The sequence below is a fragment of the Neoarius graeffei genome, chromosome 15 (assembly GCF_027579695.1).
Source record: "Neoarius graeffei isolate fNeoGra1 chromosome 15, fNeoGra1.pri, whole genome shotgun sequence".
Lineage (NCBI taxonomy): Eukaryota > Metazoa > Chordata > Actinopteri > Siluriformes > Ariidae > Neoarius > Neoarius graeffei.
The window spans coordinates 33,330,683-33,351,798 of NC_083583.1; the positions used below are offsets into that span (position 1 = coordinate 33,330,683).

Sequence of the window (21,116 nt, forward strand, 5' to 3'; positions counted from 1 at the left end):
CCCACTGAATATTTCTACCAAATTTAAAGAAATTCCCTCAAGGAGTTGCGTTCACAAGAACCGGACAAATATACATATGGATAACCCAAAACATAATGCCTCTGGCCATGACTGTCGCTAGCAAGGAGGCATAAAAACTAATCCTTTTAATAAATAAATTCCCCAACAAATGTTTAAACACAGCTCAAGATGGTGCTGTTCAGTTTGTTCTACCACCTCACACACACTGTTATTATTGTTACTGTGGTTGATGTGGTGATTATTGCTGTACTGGAGAGATGGTCAGAGAGAGAGAGAGAGAGAGCGCACAAGTAAGAAATGAGAGGAGGAGTGAACATTTATTTGTACCTTTTGTTGAATAGTAGAGTGTTTTGTTTCCATGTCCCTCTTATCCTTCGCTGCATCCATCATCAAATGCTCCAACTAAAACACACACAAAGAAAATCACAGGGTTAAAACTCTAACTCACTCAGTGAGTGAGAATATCCAGTCTTCATAAGACACTTTTCTTTGGAAGCCCTTAAGGGTCATGTTAAAAGGGTGTTTAGTCCAATTTCCACTCTTTTCCCCCTTTCTGCTTTATATAAAACAGATTAATATACAACCTAAAACTGGTTAAAACAGATTCCATAAATCAATTTGAATATTTCAGCCATAAAAAAAAGTTCTTTTTTTTTCCTGCTTAGGCAGGAGAAGCACTGGGTGAGATGCCCCCACTGGGCATAAAGAACCACTGCTTGGGCAAGGCAATGCCCCAGCATGGGCATAAAGAAGCCCCCATGTGGTCTTGGAGATTGCCCTGCTCAAGCATACAGAGGGCCACACCTGGCCCGAAAGAAGCCCACACTTAGGCATGGAGAGGTCCCCGCATGGACAGATTTTTTTTCCCTTGCTTTGGCATGGTGAGACCTCAACTTAAACTGGAGAAGCACGGAGCGATATGCCCTCTTTTGGGCAAAAAGCACCCCTGCTTGGGTAAGGCAAAGTCCTATCATGGGCATAAAGACGCCCCAACATCGACATGAAGAGTCCCTTATTTGGACACAAAGGACAGACCTCTGTATGGGCAGAAAGTATAATATAATGAAGTACATAAAAATACACACAACCACGGCGTGTTAATGTGCACACACTCACCTGTGGACAGCTTCTCCATGGCAGTCTACAGAGCCCCTGTACATTCTTCAGCTTCATGATAGTATTCACTCACACCACTCAACTCTTATTAAAAACACTCCTCAATCAGCCCAGATCTGAGGTTTATTCCTTCACACTCAGACTCTACTGCAGCTTCAGCTAACACTAACGTCTCTCTCACCCTCTCTCTCACACACAGTCTAGGAATACCCAGACTGGGAATAACCAGTCATTCCTTCAGCCTTTACTTCCTCTTTCCAGAGTCCAGTTCGTGTGCACCGTCATCGTGGAGTTCAAGCGAAAATAAAATTAAAGCCACTGATGGACAAAATTTCCACATTCTTCACACATGCAAAAATGTAAACAAACTCAAACCCGGGTTTATAAAAGTACAAATGACAAAATCACACAGATGTAGGAAAATGTATCTAATCTTAGAGACAGATTTATTTCAGCTATATCAGAATCCCAGGGGGTTAAAAGTTCAGACATCAGGTTGACAGTCTCGAAACAGTCAAGGAGATTCCAGAAAGTGAAGTAAAGACTTTTAGCAGCTTCTGATTGGCCAGTTTATATAATTAGGCGTTAACAGGGCGTGCACTTGTGGCTGTAACAGGGCTTGAAAGACAGTAGGCTTGTGAGATTATGTGCAACAACCATCTTCCTGTTGCAATAATAAACCACATCCCTAAATATTCTCGGTTTAGAGGCCACACCCCTGGACTTTACAACATGGACCTGAATACTGCCAAAAGGAGAAACTTTTCCGGCCTTGAAACAGAAGCTCTAATGTCCAAAGTCAAATTGAATTATTTATTTCTATTTGGCAGCCTGAAAAATAGCATTTTTGGAAGTCAGAAAACGCAGTTTGGAAAGAAAAATTGCTGATACAGTCAACAGTGCTGCTGCCAACAATCTAACCCCAGCGGTTTGAATATTTCAATTTATACATCCATGATATGTATAGTCTATATACTGTGTATATAATAGTCTAATTATAGAGGATATTACATGGTTGTGCAAAGATATGAAGTTTATCTTCGAGTGGTGAACATAGACAAGTGAGCACAGCGAATGAGTAAAAATATTTTCAACACAAGAAGATAAACTTCTCATCTTCACACCACCGTGTAATGTCAAGTTTATTTGTGTAGCGCTTTTAACAATAGACACTGTCACAAAGCAGCTTTACAGAATTTGAATGACTTAAAACATGAGCTAATTTTATCCCTAATCTATCCCCAATGAGCGAGCCTGTGGCGACGGTGGCAAGGAAAAACTCCCTCAAACGACATGAGGAAGAAACCTCGAGAGGAACCAGACTCAAAAGGGAACCCATCCTCATTTGGCAACAACAGACAACATGACTAACATTAACAGTTTTAACAAAGTTTCATTGATGTTATAAACTCTTCATTTATGGAAACTTGAGTGCAAAACTGTTCATGACAACTGCAGTCCTCAGCTACAAAAGCGTTACTGTAAGCGTCCAAACATTACTGCAATGTTCTTTATATTATATGGCCACATCCACAAATAAATAAGCAAGCAAGTTAAATCAAAAGAATTTTTAAATGGTGAACCTGTTCAAAATTAACAACGCACATCTAGCCAGCAGGAAAACACTGGGAGTTACGTCACTGGAGCGAATTATTAGAAAATGTGTCACTCAGATCTGCGATGTGGCGGCACGGTGGTGTAGTGGTTAGCGCTGTCGCCTCACAGCAAGAAGGTCCGGGTTCGAGCCCCGTGGCCGGCGAGGGCCTTTCTGTGTGGAGTTTGCATGTTCTCCCCGTGTCCGCGTGGGTTTCCTCCGGGTGTTCCGGTTTCCCCCCCAGTCCAAAGACATGCAGGTTAGGTTAACTGGTGACTCTAAATTGACCGTAGGTGTGAATGTGAGTGTGAATGGTTGTCTGTGTCTATGTGTCAGCCCTGTGATGACCTGGCGACTTGTCCAGGGTGTACCCCGCCTTTCGCCCGTAGTCAGCTGGGATAGGCTTCAGCTTGCCTGCGACCCTGTAGAACAGGATAAAGCGGCTAGAGATAATGAGATGAGATTTGAGATCTGCGATGTACAACCCCGATTCCAAAAAAGTTGGGACAAAGTACAAATTGTAAATAAAAACGGAATGCAATAATTTACAAATCTCAAAAACTGATATTGTATTCACAATAGAACATAGACAACATATCAAATGTCGAAAGTGAGACATTTTGAAATTTCATGCCAAATATTGGCTCATTTGAAATTTCATGACAACAACACATCTCAAAAAAGTTGGGACAGGGGCAATAAGAGGCTGGAAAAGTTAAAGGTACAAAAAAAAAAAGGAACAGCTGGAGGACCAAATTGCAACTCATTAGGTCAATTGGCAGGTCATGACAATGACTGGGTATAAAAAGAGCATCTTGGAGTGGCAGCGGCTCTCAGAAGTAAAGATGGGAAGAGGATCACCAATCCCCCTAATTCTGCGCCGACAAATAGTGGAGCAATATCAGAAAGGAGTTCGACAGTGTAAAATTGCAAAGAGTTTGAACATATCATCATCTACAGTGCATAATATCATCAAAAGATTCAGAGAATCTGGAAGAATCTGTTCGTAAGGGTCAAGGCCGGGAAACCATACTGGGTGCCCGTGATCTTCGGGCCCTTAGACGGCACTGCATCACATACAGGCATGCTTCTGTATTGGAAATCACAAAATGGGCTCAGGAATATTTCCAGAGAACATTATCTGTGAACACAATTCACCGTGCCATCCACCGTTGGCAGCTAAAACTCTATAGTTCAAAGAAGAAGCCGCATCTAAACATGATCCAGAAGCGCAGACGTCTTCTCTGGGCCAAGGCTCATTTAAAATGGACTGTGGCAAAGTGGAAAACTGTTCTGTGGTCAGACGAATCAAAATTTGAAGTTCTTTATGGAAATCAGGGACGCCGTGTCATTCGGACTAAAGAGGAGAACGACGACCCGAGTTGTTATCAGCGCTCAGTTCAGAAGCCTGCATCTCTGATGGCATGGGGTTGCATTAGTGTGTGTGGCATGGGCAGCTTACACATCTGGAAAGACACCATCAATGCTGAAAGGTATATCCAGGTTCCAGAGCAACATATGCTCCCATCCAGACGACGTCTCTTTCAGGGAAGACCTTGCATTTTCCAACATGACAATGCCAAACCACATACTGCATCAATTACAGCATCATGGCTGCGTAGAAGAAGGGTCCGGGCACTGAACTGGCCAGCCTGCAGTCCAGATCTTTCACCCATAGAAAACATTTGGCGCATCATAAAACGGAAGATACGACAAAAAAGACCTAAGACAGTTGAGCAACTAGAATCCTACATTAGACAAGAACGGGTTAACATTCCTATCCCTAAACTTGAGCAACTTGTCTCCTCAGTCCCCAGACGTTTACAGACTGTTGTAAAGAGAAAAGGGGATGTCTCACAGTGGTAAACATGGCCTTGTCCCAACTTTGAGATGTGTTGTTGTCATGAAATTTAAAAAATCACCTAATTTTTCTCTTTAAATGATACATTTTCTCAGTTTAAACATTTGATACGTCATCTATGTTCTATTCTGAATAAAATATGGAATTTTGAAACTTCCACATCATTGCATTCCGTTTTTATTTACAATTTGTACTTTGTCCCAACTTTTTTGGCATCGGGGTTGTATTTTGTATGAAAAAAATGCACATTTTTCAACACGAGAAGATAACCTTTGTATTTTCAAGCAAACATGTGATGTTCTTTTTATTATATAGACACATTCACAACCAAAAAATACCCAAATTTATCAAAACAATTAATTGATTTCCTTGTGAGTTAGTGACAGAGATTTAGGTCATGGTTGCAGTTCTCCATGTCCCAGATGTAGCACGTATGAAAGATATGAGTGGTGTATCTCCCAGTAAAATACTCATGTCCATGTAACATAATGGCTTATATCGCAAATCTTTACATGTAGGTGAAGAAAAAAAAATGGTCAGATCTCAAACTCGCCAGCAAAAATTATACAGTCGTGGAGTTTCTTTATTCCCTCATTTTAATGACGTTTCAGACCAGTCAGAGCCAGGCACCAGTGGTGTTCATCCTTTGGTTAGACAAACCAGCCAGGAGCCCCACAGAGCCAGCAACTGTGAGCTACGAGGGTGTGCTCCCCGCTTCCGTGCCGACACACCTCAGTGCTGGATGACTTGGGAGCAAAAAGCAACTTAAAAATCACTCATCACTCACCATTTAAAAAGAAAAAAAAAAATTCCTGCACTCCCGTGTCATGTCGTGTCTTATGGACATGAGATCTAACTGAGCCACATTTGCCATTGCTGAGATTTGATGACTGGCAAAGCTCTAGTTTAAACAGGTGACTGAATAAGCATCTAATCAGACTGCAAATCAGTTAGCCTACCCATTGCTTAATTTTCTTTGTAATTATGTCACCAGTAGCCGAGCACAACAAGTAGGCTTTCTCAAAATGAAACAGAAATTAATCTTGTGCAAAAAACAAACCAAACACACACCTTGACCCTCTAAAGTGCTTTAATAAGTAGTATTTAGATGCCAGTCAGAATATATGGTCTAATAATTTTCCAGTCAACCAGATATAGCCTACTATGCTGCACTGCATGTCAGAACTGACTCGAAAACTTGCGTACACGAGGTGAGACTTGGTGCGAAATTTGATTGTAGCCTCTGCTCACATCTACACTGATAAATGCCGAGCTCGGAGTGGAAATACCTGCACGCCCGGTTTTCTGTTGTACGTTCATTTCATAGATGAGGACCGTTGTCTTTTTGCCCTTGATACCATAGGAAATCCAAGACCTCATGCAAACTAATTGTGGACCTCCACAAGTCCGGTTGCTCCTTAAGAGCAATTTTCAAACAACTGATGGTAATTACAAGCATATGTACAAACAAACATGCAAATATTCAAAATCTTGGGAGCACACAGACAAGAGGCACAAATGAACTCCCAGGTATGAATGAACTTTTGTCTGAAAGCTTCAAGTGAACCCCATAACAAAGGAACTGGTGAAGACGACATCAGGTACCAAATGTGTACATCCACCATTAATAGATCCCAGTGCTTCCACAGACTGAAAGGCTGTTGCACAAGGAAGAAGCCACTAATCAAAGACAAAGCCAGACTCAAGTTTGCAGGTGATCACCAGGCTTTTGGAGTACTGTTCTCTGGTCAGATGGAATAAAGGTTTAACTGCTGGCCATAATGATCACTGATATGTGATTGAGGAAAAAGCGTGAGGGTTTTTAATGTAAAGAACATCGTCCCAGCTGTGAGGGGTGGCAGCATCATATTGTGGGGCTGATTTGCTGGAAAAGTGACTGGTGAACTTCAGAAAATAGATGGCATCATGAAGGAGAATTATCTAGAAATATTGAAGCAAAATCTCAAGAAAATCAGCCAGAACATTAAAACTGGTCTCAAACGGGTCTTCCAGAAGGACAATGATCCTAAGCAAACCTCCAAAGTTGTAATAAAATAGCTTAAATACCAAGTGACGAAAGTATTTGACTGGACATCATAAAACCCTGACCCAATTCCCACAGACAAATTTATGGACTGAACTGAAAGTGCCTCAGTGAGGAGGCCCACAAACCTGACTAAAGCCTAGGTCACAACCAGACGTACGATTTTTTGGCCGTGCAATTTTTGGCGTTTCTGAAATCGCTGCCGTTTTTTTTTTTTGTTAGTGGAGAAAGACGCGCGTTGGCCATAAGCTTGTCTAGCAACCTGAAAAAAACGTAAGCGCCCGTAGAGTTTGACATTACAAAGAACCTCTGCGGCCAGTCTACGGCTCGAAAATCAGCACGTCACATGCGCGCCCTCCGTGCGTTTCTTGTGTTTTTTGCACATAGACCAGCTGTAGGAGCACGTACGGCTAGTTGTGACCGAGGCACAAGTTCCACACATTCTGTCAGGAGGAATGAGCAAAAAATTCTGCAAAGTATTGTGACAAGCTCGTGGAAGGCGACATCAAGTGTTTGATTCAAGTTCAAACAATTAAAAGTCAAAGCCACCAAATACTCTGCAAACTTCTGATCCAATGAAAATCTGATATAGTGAATAAAACATGAAACAAATCTGTCTCTTCGTTATTCTTTAGAAATGACTGGACACAGGAAATACATGGTAACAAAATGTTGCCGAAAACCGAGTCTAAATTAGCCTAGGTGTATTTAAACTTTTGGCCTCAACTATATGTTCACAGTGAAACCTTTCTTGATACCTGAAGAAAATTCCAAACCAGACTTTTTTTTTTTCCCCATTCCAGACACTGTTTTTAAATATACATTTTTAGGACCATGAACTGGGCCATGAAAATGGAGAACATTAAAATGTGATGTACATTAGGAGGCTGTTACAGTCCAGAAAATATTTCTGGAAATTTAATGCATATACAAGAAATGTTTTCTGAAGTTTCCCCTTTTTGAGGTCTGGAAAGGCTTTTAAACTTTCCACATCTACACAAGAATCCAGAACTTTTTTTTTTTTTGCTTCAATATACACTACCGTTCAAAAGTTTGGGGTCACCCAGACAATTTTGTGTTTTCCATGAAAAGTCACACTTTTATTTACCACCATAAGTTGTAAAATGAATAGAAAATATAGTCAAGACATTTTTCTGGCCATTTTGAGCATTTAATCGACCCCACAAATGTGATGCTCCAGAAACTCAGGCCCTGTTTACATTATTTCGAATCAGCGGATCATCAGATTAACGTTTTTAAAACGATTCGCGTGCACACAGCAACGCCAATACACGGATACGCTAATCACATGACTAATTAGACGGCACGTCACATGATCCCAGTGCATATCGGGCATGCGCAAGTCACTCACCACTTGCAAGTGGAAGGATGGCAAGCGAACACCTTCTCCAGCAGATAAACACACCTGGCTGTGATGTTCATGTTCTCACTGAGTTTAAGCGCCTGAAGGAGGTTGAAATGTGTAAATAAACCTCAGTGCGGCTCAGCGCTTCCTCCTGCGCTCCAAATCACTCCGCCCTGAACAGCGAGTGCCCTCTGGAGGGTGTGCACTCCGGCCCTGCGCGGCTCACAGAGCGCGTGAGTGAAGCGCACGAGCAGTGATTCGGGACTGAGCCGCTGTGTGTGTGATCCCAACGCCAGCGAATCAGGAAAGTGGATGTCACAGTGACGTTGTCCAATGACGTCAGCTAGAGCTCAGCACAGCGTATCCTCAATGTTTACACAGCAACGGTTCAAATACGAACTGGGTTGAATACATCGGCCCTGGCGGATTCCCGTTTCCCGGCGTTTTAATGTGAACGGACAGTGCATCAGGTGAAGAAAACGAGACAGATACGGTCTAATGTAAACTTGGCCTCAATCTGCTCAAAGGAAGGTCGGTTTTATAGCTTCTCTAAAGAGCTCAACTGTTTTCAGCTGTGCTAACATGATTGTACAAGGGTTTTCTAATCATCCATTAGCCTTCTGAGGCAATGAGCAAACACATTGTACCATTAGAACACTGGAGTGACAGTTGCTGGAAATGGGCCTCTATACACCTATGGAGATATTGCACCAAAAACCAGACATTTGCAGCTAGAATAGTCATTTACCACATTAGCAATGTGTAGAGTGGATTTCTGATTAGTTTAAAGTGATCTTCATTGAAAAGAACAGTGCTTTTCTTTCAAAAATAAGGACATTTCAAAGTGACCCCAAACTTTTGAACGGTAGTGTAAAATGTTAAAAAGGTTACTGGAAATTCATTAATTCATCTTGGTCAGACTGGTAGTGGTTCCAGAGTCTATCTCGGTAACACTGGGAGAATGTGAGGCAGGAATACACCCTGGATGGTGTGGGGCACACGCTTATGTGTACACACACACACAAAAAAAAAAAAAACAGGGGCAATTTAAAGATGCCAAGCCACATACTAATTGGAACTTTGTAGGACAACTTGCCTCTTTGTGCCATATTGATTGAAACAGAAAGCTGTTTGCACTAGAAATGGCACAGATGCAGTACAACCTAGTATGGGGGTGGGGGTGTTGATCGGATTTAAAGGAGATACGCAGAACCATGGCCTCACTTTTTGTTTATAAATGCCTTGAGACCTCAAGAATGGCATAGGAACAGTTTTAAGCGTTAACAATAAATCTAATATAGTAATTTTTACAATTAAAATGATACATATAGGTAGTGGTCTGAGTGAATGACCTTGACATCTGTGACGTCACCGCAGGAAGGCTATAGGTCTCATTGCCATTTCCGCTATACTAAAACACAGAGCTGACTGTAACTTCAAGCCTCCATTTTGAGCTAATTTATCACCATGCCACGTGGTGGGTGCAGCAACATGACAGAAGATGGATTTACGTTGCATTCATGGCCCAAGAAAGATTTGGACGCGTTTTGTGAGAAGTTTACAGGCACATTGGGCGCCTACAAAGTGGTCTCTCCTCTGCTCTGCACACTTTACTGAAGACTCGTATGAGACCTCTGATCTGTTGAGGAGCGTTTGCTATAAGCCCGGATTGAAAGAGGCTGCAGTACCAACAGGGCTCTACACCAACTTTTTTTTTTCAGGAGCACACGTGCTCCTAAGTTAAAAATTTTAGGAGCACAGGGAAAAAAATGGGGGCACAAGCAGGTTTTCATTTTAGAGGTTTATTGCAGCGCAAACCTTAGACACACCAACACATAAAACTCAAAATTCAATTGAGAATGAATGAATGAACGAATGAATAAAATGAATAACGAACAACTGAATGAATGAACAAACCGTAGCTAAACAGAGAGCAGAGCTCAGCAGAGCTAACAACATCATCAAGGACAGCTCCCACCCTGGCTCTGAGTTCTTTGACTTGCTGCCCTCAGGCAGGCGTTACAGGCGCATCAATGCAAGGACCAACAGACTCAAAAACAGTTTTTTCCCCCATAGGCCATAACCACCTTGAACAATTAGCCTTTTTCACATTACGTCACTTGCAGGGGAACTCCTATCTGTTTTCAGCCTTTTGAATGGAAGAAGAGGTATACGGCGGCAGCATATGTTAACAAAACTGTGTCATTCACAGATAAGATTGATAATAATATTGCGCATTGTTGTTTATCATTACGTGTTGTTAGCGACCATTCCAGTCACCTATCTGCCTTGTTTTGGAGAGGAAGTTTACTGACTTTCTATGGTTGCTACTTGTTAGCCAGCAGATTAGCATGCCGCCTCTTCTTCCATTCAAAAGGCTGAAAACAGATGTGAGGTTCTTCTGCAAGTGACGTAATGTGAAAAAGGCTAAATCACATGCACTGACTGATGCCACTTCTGGCAGGTGCAACAATGCACCAACAAGGACCTAAAAGGACAATATTCTCACACTTACCTGATAGTGTGCAATACTTATTACAGTGAAACCTCACAGAGCAACTTTTTAGTTTTTATAGCTTTTGTATATTTTATATTTATATTTCTACACTTTTACATCTATACCCAATACAATACCAAATACAGTGCAATATCCGGAGTTTTGTAGCTGAACTGAGTTTCTATAACTAATGTGCAATTAACATCTGCAACTCAACACGCCCAGTTGTATACAGTTAGGTCCATAAATATTTGGACAGAGGCAACATTTTTCTAATTTTGGTTCTGTACATTACCACAATGAATTGTGAACAAAACAATTCAGATGCAGTTGAAGTTCAGACTTTCAGCTTTAATTCAGTGGGTTGAACAAAATGATTGTATAAAAATGTGAGGAACTAAAGCATTTTTTAAACACAATCCCTTCATTTCAGGGGCTCAAAAGTAATTGGACAAATTAAATAATTGCAAATAAAATCTTCATTTCTAATACTTGGCTGAAAACCCTTTGTTGGCAATGACTGCCTGAAGTCTTGAACTCATGGACATCACCAGACGCTGTGTTTCCTCCTTTTTAATGCTCTGCCAGGCCTTTACTGCAGCGGTTTTCAGTTGCTGTTTGTTTGTGGGCCTTTCTGTCTGAAGTTTAGTCTTTAACAAGTGAAATGCATGCTCAATTGGGTTGAGATCAGGTGACTGACTTGGCCATTCAAGAATATTCCACTTCTTTGCTTTAATAAACTCCTGGGCTGCTTTGGCTTTATGTTTTGGGTCATTGTCCATCTGTATTATGAAACGCCGACCAATCAGTTTGGCTGCATTTGAGCACACAGTATGTCTCTGAATACCTCAGAATTCATCCGGCTGCTTCTGTCCTGTGTCACATCATCAATAAACACTAGTGACCCAGTGCCACTGGCAGCCATGCATGCCCAAGCCATCACACTGCCTCCGCCGTGTTTTACAGATGTGGTATGCTTTGGATCATGAGCTGTACCACGCCTTCGCCATACTTTTTTCTTTCCATCATTCTGGTAGAGGTTGATCTTGGTTTCATCTGTCCAAAGAATGTTCTTCCAGAACTGTGCTGGCTTTTTTAGATGTTTTTTTAGCAAAGTCCAATCTAGCCTTTTTATTCTTGAGGCTTATGAGTGGCTTGCACCGTGCAGTGAACCCTCTGTATTTACTTTCATGCAGTCTTCTCTTTATGGTAGATTTGGATATTGATACGCCTACTTCCTGGAGAGTGTTGTTTACTTGGTTGGCTGTTGTGAAGAGGTTTCTCTTCACCATGGAAATTATTCTGCGATCATCCACCACTGTTGTCTTCTGTGAGCGTCCAGGTCTTTTTGCATTGATGAGTTCACCAGTGCTTTCTTTCTTTCTCAGGATGTACCAAACTGTAGGTTTTGCCACTCCTAATATTGTAGCAATTTCTCGGATGGGTTTTTTCTGTTTTCGCAGCTTAAGGATGGCTTGTTTCACCTGCATGGAGAGCTCCTTTGACCGCATGTTTTCTTCACAGCAAAATCTTCCAAATGCAAGCACCGCACCTCAAATCAACTCCAGGCCTTTTATCTGCTTAATTGAGAATGACATAACGAAGGACTTGCCCACACCAGCCCATGTAATAGCCTTTAAGTCAATTGTCCAATTACTTTTGGTCCCTTTAAAAACAGGGTGGCACATGTTAAGGAGCTGAAACTCCTAAACCCTTCATCCAATTTTAATGTGGATACCCTCAAATGAAAGCTGAAAGTCTGGACTTTGTCCATGTCCATTATATAACTATAACTTGAATATGTTTCAGTAAACAGGTAAAAAAACAAAATTTGTGTCAGTGTCCAAATATATATGGACCTAACTGTATATATTCTTTGTTTTTCTGCTGTGTTGTGACATGCACCATTTGTATATACTGTATATTATTTGTTTTTCTGCTGTGTTGTATGTTCCCATCTAAATGTTTGCACTGGGGTGTGTGCTTTCCATCTCATTATATAATTTTCCCGCACCTTCTCCCGTCGTTCTAGCTTTCTTCACTACACTTTCTTCCTCGCCCATCCTTTTATTCTTGTTTCCACCATCATTGCTTTTAAAAAACGCCGTTATTCTCTGCATAGTGAATATATTTCTCAGCTCGGTCCGTACCAGCTCTCAGTTATCTCTCAGTTGAATGATTTGATGAATCCCTAAAAAGCACTTTTCCCACCTAATGCCACACCCACAACATACAACCGTGGGAAAGAGGGGCAATCACAGAAAGATGGGGCAGAACTAGTCTGGTTAACACCAGACCATATCACAAGTGAAATATGGTCTGGAATCCGCCTATTGAATTTCTCGTAGGGGAGGTGTGGTTTACGATTGTCAACGGCCGTTTATTGGACGTTGCGAATGTCTATCATTTGGCGTATACGTAGCCCATGGCCAATCATGGCAGTTGTACCCGGTGACGTAGTTAGAGCGACGAAGAAGTGAAAGACTGTAACGCCAAATGCTGTTCTTTTTTTTAAAACAAACTTTCGCTCTAAACTATTCAGAACAGTGTCTAAAGCTTGATCGGAAGTTTGGTTCGTATCGCTCGCCGCCACGTTAAATGTGATCCGTAAACAGTCCCAAATAAACTACAAGCTTCCGTTTGTTGAGTAGTACACGTCACCGTCTTTCCACCCCTCCCTACTCTCTGATTGGCTCCCTAACTCAGGCGAGCCTTTAGACCATAGTTTCCATGCTGTCTTTTCAGATCGGAACGATTGTGCAAAGCAGCATGGGATTTCCCAGGCTAGGGCAGAACGGCAAAAAAAAAAGTAACTTTTTCACTCCCCCCCCCCGGCTGCCATGGGAACCATTGCAGGTGCAAGACAGGGGCAATGCACGCAACTACAGACAGGGAGCAAGGCGCAGGCAGAACACACACACACACACTTGCAACAATACAGGCCGTTACTCGTTACACTATATTAGGTAGGCTATCCAGCACTGAATTTACATACTTTGCAGTTTAACGTTTGATACATTTTAGAATGTTAAACTCATCGCGTCTGTGCTCAGTGCTTTCCTAAACTGTCGGCCGCAAGAAGCCCTCGCACGAATGCGCGTTTTTTTCGTTGTTCGCATGCCGAAAAATTCGCTCGCAAACACGAGTGAAATGCACGCACTGTAGAGCCCTAAGTACCAACAATTAAAGAAAACTACAAGAAAAGGAAAGCAAGATCAGTTGAACCAGTTCTCCCGGAGTGTGAGCTGAAGGTTGTGGCTAAAACCCGGGACGGAACAGGATGGGATGTGACTATTATCGCTCGGGCAGTGACCTCCCCGCGGTTGTTACCAAAACCGGTGATGTCCCGTCCCGGGTTTTAGTAATTGCCTGAGCCGAGCAGTAATGGCAGAGTATTCAGTATGAAGAAAATGGAGAACGAGTGGACCAGTCGTCTGATTTCTCCACTGGATATACTTGCCTCAGCAGCAATATCTCACCCTTACATGGAAGAAGTGAATGAACAGAGAACTGAACGAACAACAAAAAGTCAGATTGTTTAGAAACAATCAGCCACAAGGTCAGCCTTCAAGAAGCAAGAACACAGACGGGTAAGATACGACTCATTTAGATACAAAACAAAAACACTCGTTGTTTACCTGCATTTAGATTAATACATGTAACTTGTATTGCGTGTTTAAGTTACCGGTATAAGATTATTTAATTTGCTTCAGAATGTGATTGTCTCAGTTCATCTGATTATTTAATTAGCCTTTGACAGTTTATCAGTGAAAACGCATGCATGTACATGTGTGTTGCAGAAGTTATAACACCTATCCTGTTTTAATGAGAGTCAACCCACAATCAATGAAGTCAAATCAGTCTTAGTTGAGCGAGTCGGTAACGCTATTTCTTACTTTCACCATAAATTTTTTATTTATATGACTTTGGTCTATAGCTGTCAAAGACCTCGACCTTAAAACCGGTTCCTGTTGTGACGTCACACGCTCAGGGCTGGCTGGCTCAGCGGGGCAGCTCCAATGCCAACTTTGCGGTCGATTTTTAACTCTCAAAAATATATTTTTAAATTCCCATTTATGCAGTATACAAGAGTCAAGGATGGAGATACTATCCACTCAGAAATGTATTTGAAAATAATGGTTCTGCGTATCTCCTTTAAGATCCTGTAACAAATGGCAAAAATTGAAATTGGAAAATAAATGCGTTTTTGGAACTGGAAAATGTTTACAAGTAAAAAGAGACTTAACTGATTTTACTTTTGTTAGGATTGATTTCATATTTGCAACTTTTTCATGTGAAAGAGTTTAACTGTGAAGTGATCCATTTTAAAGCGAAGTCATTTTTAAAGAAGAAAAAAATCTGGCAAGTAATGGACCTGTCCTGATACTTAAGGATTCAGTATTAGTATCAGAAAAGAAAAAAGTGGTATTGTGGTATATCTCTTGGTGGTTTCAAATAAATAAATAAATAAATAAATAAATCTCTCTTTAGCACCAAAGCTAAACTCATCCAAGACCATCTTCTTGTCTATCTCATAAGAACACTTGGCAAGAAAATTTCTCCCACAAACACAAATTCTTCCTTAATATTGAGAAACAGCCCATGAGTGTGTGCATGTGTCCCCAAAATCACACCATGATCACCATAGTGCGCCATTAAGTGAGTTTAGAGACTAGTGGAGGATTTCCAGTGCACTCATAAAATCCAGCAACAGGACTTCTTTGCATCTCTTTTAATAACGTCATCACGATGTTACACAGAAATCAGATAAAAATTGAGAAAGAGTAGAAGCTCAGCCCTACCTGTCCCCCAAGGTGCTTCATTAGTGGGTGAAGTTCACTGAACAAATCATAACCTTGGTGAAAGAAGGTCAGGTGGGCGTACATGAAGGATAACATCTAAATAACAGGTTAAAAAAATTAGAAGGTGTAAGAAACACAAACCGGTTGTGCAGAAGAATTTACATTTTGTAATAATGTAATTCTTAACAACAGCTAATATACTTGCCGATTTGAGGATTTCTGATTGTCTCTTGGACTGCAGAAGATTAATCTATACAGAGAGAAAATAAAGCAGAGTTACTGTTACTACCCCAAAGTAGATCTCATCAAGGTCAAGGCTTTTTTATTGTCATTTCAACCATATACAGCTGGTACAGTACACAGTTAAAACGAAACAGTGTTTCTCCAGGACTATGGTGCTACATTAAATATCACAGGACTACAAATCTACATACAACAAAGTGCAGCAAGTACAAACAATGCACACTATAAACTACACAAACAGCATACAGTGCAAACAAGGACAGTGCAATGTCACATAACAGCATGTCCCCAAGTGCTTTGTCCCGCTTATATTATCACAACTATAAACAGTTGTTCCCTCACCAGCCTCTCCTTTTTCCACTTTCATGAAGTTAATTGGGGGGGAGGAACCCACCCACACACACACACACCTCATCATGTTGGCAAGAAACCGTAAACTCCTCTGTTCTGAAGACATTGGAAAACTTAAAGTTACAGCTTTACCCCTGACTGTTACCCTGTGTTCACATCAGACATGGCAAGAGAGTCTCCAAATTTGCTCTGGCTACCCTGCCAATGATGCTGGCAAGTTTGTGGATGCTCTGGGATGTAGATGAAATAGGCAGCTACAAGGTTGTTCAGACTGCTTCGTCTTGCAAACTTTATTGAAAAGGGCAAAGCAAACACACGTCAACCGCTATGTTATAGCTCAATAAAATTAATTTGAAAAAGAATTAAAATAGGGCGGCACGGTGGTGTAGTGGTTAGCGCTGTCGTCTCACAGCAAGAAGGTCCGGGTTCGAGCCCCGTGGCCGGTGAGGGCCTTTCTGCGCGGAGTTTGCATGTTCTCCCCGTGTCCGTGTGGGTTTCCTCCGGGTGCTCCGGTTTCCCCCACAGTCCAAAGACATGCAGGTTAGGTTAACTGGTGACTCTAAATTGACCGTAGCTGTGAATGTGAGTGTGAATGGTTGTCCGTGTCTATCAGTGCGTTTACATGCACACAGAGAAAATCGAATTTCTGCCGTTGCTCGACTGAAACCGAAGTTCTAAATGGCATGGAAACACCTTAGCTAGGTTGAAATTGAACCGAACTTGATTTCTCGTAATCGAGCTACACGACCTAGATTATATGATTTTTGCCAAGCTACTTAGTTCATGTATACCCTATCGAGCTACGTAGTCAAGCTACTTACTTCAGCACTACCCCTTCCGGAAGTGACGAGACCACAAGCAGGAAACACAACAGCCTCGGTCGGAGGGGGAAAAAAAAAAAAAAAAAAAAAACAGCCTCGGTCGGCATGACAATTCACTTTAGCCGCCACTTTATTAGGAACACTTCTGTTCGTACATACAAACTACAAACACTCTTCTTGTGAACACGGAACTGATAACTTTGTTTACACTCTTGAATAGCTCTTCATGACGACAACCGGAAGTGTACCAACACAATGGGGCGTGTAGCGCCACCTGTGGCTCGGGTGCACAATGTACCTCACACAATAGCTCGATTTCCTTGTGTGCATGTAGGATTGGATTTCTCTGGCACCCCTGCTGGGACCCTTTGCTCGATTACCGACAGTAGCTCGATTTGGATGTGCATGTAAACGTACTGAATGTGTCAGCCCTGTGATGACCTGGCGACTTGTCCAGGCTGTAGCCCGCCTTTCGCCCGTAGCGAAATCATTCAAGTCGCATGTAAGTAAATAGCCAACACTCCTTTACATGCTGTGGCACTAATTAGCATACTCCCTCTTATTTTCACAAAATATATTCTGCACTTCTCCAATGCTCTTGAAACACCCACAGTTTCCAACACCTTGGTCCATGATTTTATTTTTATTTTTTATGTCCCTGTATGTAAACAGCGGGGAAACCCACAGCTGCAATTATCAATTTCTCCACTACGGCAGGCTACTTGGGAACAGTTTGAATGGAACCAAGATTTACACAACTGTTTTCTAGGACTCTTTAGAGCTGAGCGCTTCTAAATTCCGATTGGTTGCTGCTGAAGCGAGTCATAGCTCATTACCATAAAGTCGCCTGGACTTTAACTTTACCCCGGTGCTCCCACTGCCCAAGATGTGCCGCCAAGGATCTTGCTGCCGACAAACACTGGCTCGCATAAGAAATGAATGACTTCTGGTCTTTTTGACACTCTCGCCACGTTTGGTCTGAACATAGGGTTACAAAGCTCTGAAACTGGAGACGCCTTCCATAAACATTTTACAAAAAACACTTCATGTCAACCATGACTGAGCTGTTTGAACACACTGTGCTCTCCCTCTCAAGACACACAAAAGAACAGTATGGCCATTTTACAGAGAAAACAGAGACTAAAAGCACTTACAACAAAGACTCTTTCCATAACTGTTAAATAAACGTCTAACAAAAAACTTCACCACATCAATGATTTAAGGATTACTTTGTTAAACATGTTTTCAAATACGTTTATTATTAATCCTAGATCATATGGAGCATCTGCCTTACAAGTCCCTGTGAATAAACTGTTAGGCCAAAAAAAAAAAAAAAAAGGTGTGTTTTTCCGGTTACCCGACCGACCCTAAACTTTTTTTTCTTTTTTTTCCCAGTCGCGACTTTTACATATAACCCAACCGCGTGAACCGGAAGTTGTCGTCACTCACTGGGAAAATCAGGGCTTTCCACAAGCGCCGGCTGCACAGCCGACTACACAATTAAGCCCAGCCGGCTACTTTAATGACTCATTTTTGTAGCCCACAGGCTCTAAATATTAATTTTCGATTTTAATAAAATTAAATGTTTATCTAACGGACTGACAATAATGTCAAACTGAACCGCACTCATTTAAGTTGTGATTTGCGCTGTTTGTACTGATAATAACCACAAATTCCCCGCAGACTTCGTTGATCAAGGGAGAGTAACTCATCCGCGGCCCCGAGATGCAGTGTGTGCGCGCACTCGGCGGAGGCAGTAGTGTGTCGGGGCCGTCGGAGGGAACAGAAGCAGAGATAACGCTTATTTTGTCTTTCACCTAGAGACATGATTCAAACTTTAAAACGGAGACAAAATTCTCCTGTGTGGACTGGCATTCAACTTTTTTTGCTAGGTTCTATACTTTTTGATCAGTCACAGATCAAACACCATGAGCACATCTGGACAAATTCAGGCTTTATAATGGGTGTCTATGGCGTTACACACCAGGAGCTCAGGAGTTTAGAGTGGAGGCAGCTTGAAAAAAAAAGCTCTAACTTTCTCATTTAAACTGTTTTCTCAGCCACAATTTTCACTCTACACACACAATTTTCTCAAAAGTTGTAGTCACACATTGTGTGAATCAAGACAAGTGTCTCCCTGAGCGATAGGGATTTACAGTTTTTGAATGAGAAGCCTGAAAGTGAGGAGAGGACAGCTGCGCTCTCCCATAGACTCACATTATAAACGTGGCAGCGCTTTTACTGCAAAATCAGAAAAGTCACTTGTTTTTAACTCGCTCTAGTGTCCACATTTTTTTCACTAAGGACAAAAAAAATTACATTACTGTGTTCATGGGAGCCTTGTAGCGCTCAATGTGAAAGAATTTTGTGAATAGCTCCTTCCGTTTCCGTGTAAATCAGCGTTGTTCAAGGAGAGGGAACTCTGAGAAAAAGCGCTCTTTGCTTGTTATATTGTGTCTTTTCCCTGCACCGTTACCAAGGCGACGAGCTGCACTCAGGGAGCAGAGAGGGGCGGGGCTGCTCATTCAAAAATTCATGTTAAAAGGTGTCTCATGCTGCATCAGATTCATCAGAAGGTGGTAACTCAGGTGACCTGCAAAGAAATTCATTATATTTTGTGAAATTATTCCTGTCTAAATATAGGTTATGGCAGCCATCTTGAAAAAAAAAATTCAAAAAAAAAAAATGCCTGCCTACCGACCCTAGTTTTGAAATCTACGTAACCGGAAACACTTTTTTTTTTTGGCCTTACTACAGAAACTTTTATAGACCCAAAACATAATAAACATCATCTGACCAATCACATTCAATAAATTAACAGTGCTGTCCTGCCACAGTGCAGCTGAATGTGTGAATCCAATTAGTCAGAAGACGTGAATTATTTTCACATAACAGCACAAGTAGTTCTGGCTGTAACTTAACCCTCTGGGGTCTGAGGATATTTTCTGGCACTCTAATGGTTTTGACATGCTCCGATGTTGCTGTCAATTTCAACAAATCTAAGCAGTATTTTCAAAGTCATATGGCATTTTTGTATTCAGCACAAGTTCAGCTACAATAATATCCATGTAGTATGTATGTCATGATTGTACTTTTTTAAGAATAACAGATAAATGAAGATGTTGTAAAAAGCAGTTTTAGAACTGTGTTGGAATGTGTGAAAAAAAAAAAAAAACATGACCTTACCCAATTTGTCAAACCATTTTTGTTACTTGAGGCGATTCTGTTCAGTCTTAGGAATGCATCAAGCAAAAACTTAAATCTGCTCCACTGATTGGGACAATTAACTGGCCATCAAAAAAATTTACATTCTATTGGTTTGGGATAAAGGCAATGGTAGGGGCATTCAATGAGAAGTTTAAAAAAATTTCCATTCATTCAATGAGAAGAGTGAAAACTGCTCCCACTGCCAACTCTTAATCCCATCAGGTCAAATCATGATGGATGTCTTGGGTCCCCTACACACACACACACACACACACACACACACACACACACACACACACACACACACACCACAGTTCTAAAACTGTTTTTTTTTTAACAACAGCTTCATTTATCTGCTATTCAACTTTATTTTGGTATTTGACTATTCAGTGTCTTGAAATTAACTCTTGTACTATTTTACTCAGTTCAGAGCCACAACCAACTCTGTTACACAATTACTCTGTAATTTTGCTCCCACTCCAAGTTTTATTCTCTAAACTCAAAATAGAGCAAAATTAACTATTTTGAGGAAAATACTTTTAACTCAGGGAAAAAAAATTGCTCAGTCATTTTTCCTGTGTATGCACTACAGCGTGCGCATATCAACTGATCTGCTCATAATGAATAAAAAATATTTACACTTACTTGAGCTGATCTTTGGCTGGATCAAGTCAAAGTTTAAAAAAAAAAATACTCCATTCATCATCAGTGTCACAGTTCTCAAGATTGAACTAAATCACTGTCCTGAATCATGAACTGAATCAAGAACTGATTTGCAGTCCTGAATCATCTGAAGCACACAAAATCTGCGTGCCATCTCAACACCTTTTACCTCCAAATAGCCTAAACTACAGTGCCTTGCAAAAGTAGGGCATTAATCAGAAATGCAACAAAGACAAAGATAACACTGAAGGAGCTGAAAAGATCCACAGCGGAGGTGGGATTATCTGTCCATAAGACCACTTTAAGCCATACACACCATAGAGTGGGGCTTTACAGAAGAGTGGCAGGAAAAAGCCATTGCTGAAGAAAACATGTTTGGAGTTTGCCCAACAGCATGTGGCAGACTCCCCAAACACATGGAAGAAGATTCTCTGGTCAAATGAGACAAAAATTGAACTTTTTGGCCATCATGGGAAATGCCATGTGTGGTGCAAACCCAACACCCTCAGAACACCATTCCTACAGTGAAG

General features: G+C 41.3%; 1 protein-coding gene across 2 annotated transcripts in view; it reads right to left on the reverse strand.

The window, feature by feature from the left end:
- The window catches only part of LOC132899356 (arf-GAP with coiled-coil, ANK repeat and PH domain-containing protein 2-like), a 111,169-nt gene that overhangs the window by 45,637 nt on the left and 44,416 nt on the right, over positions 1-21,116 (reverse strand). For both annotated transcript variants that reach the window (XM_060941155.1, XM_060941154.1), the window contains exons 7-9: positions 15,507-15,551; positions 15,302-15,397; positions 349-423 (exon numbers count right to left, since the gene is read on the reverse strand). In XM_060941155.1, the coding sequence (XP_060797138.1) occupies positions 349-423; positions 15,302-15,397; positions 15,507-15,551 (216 nt within the window). The remainder of the gene's footprint in view (positions 1-348; positions 424-15,301; positions 15,398-15,506; positions 15,552-21,116) is intronic.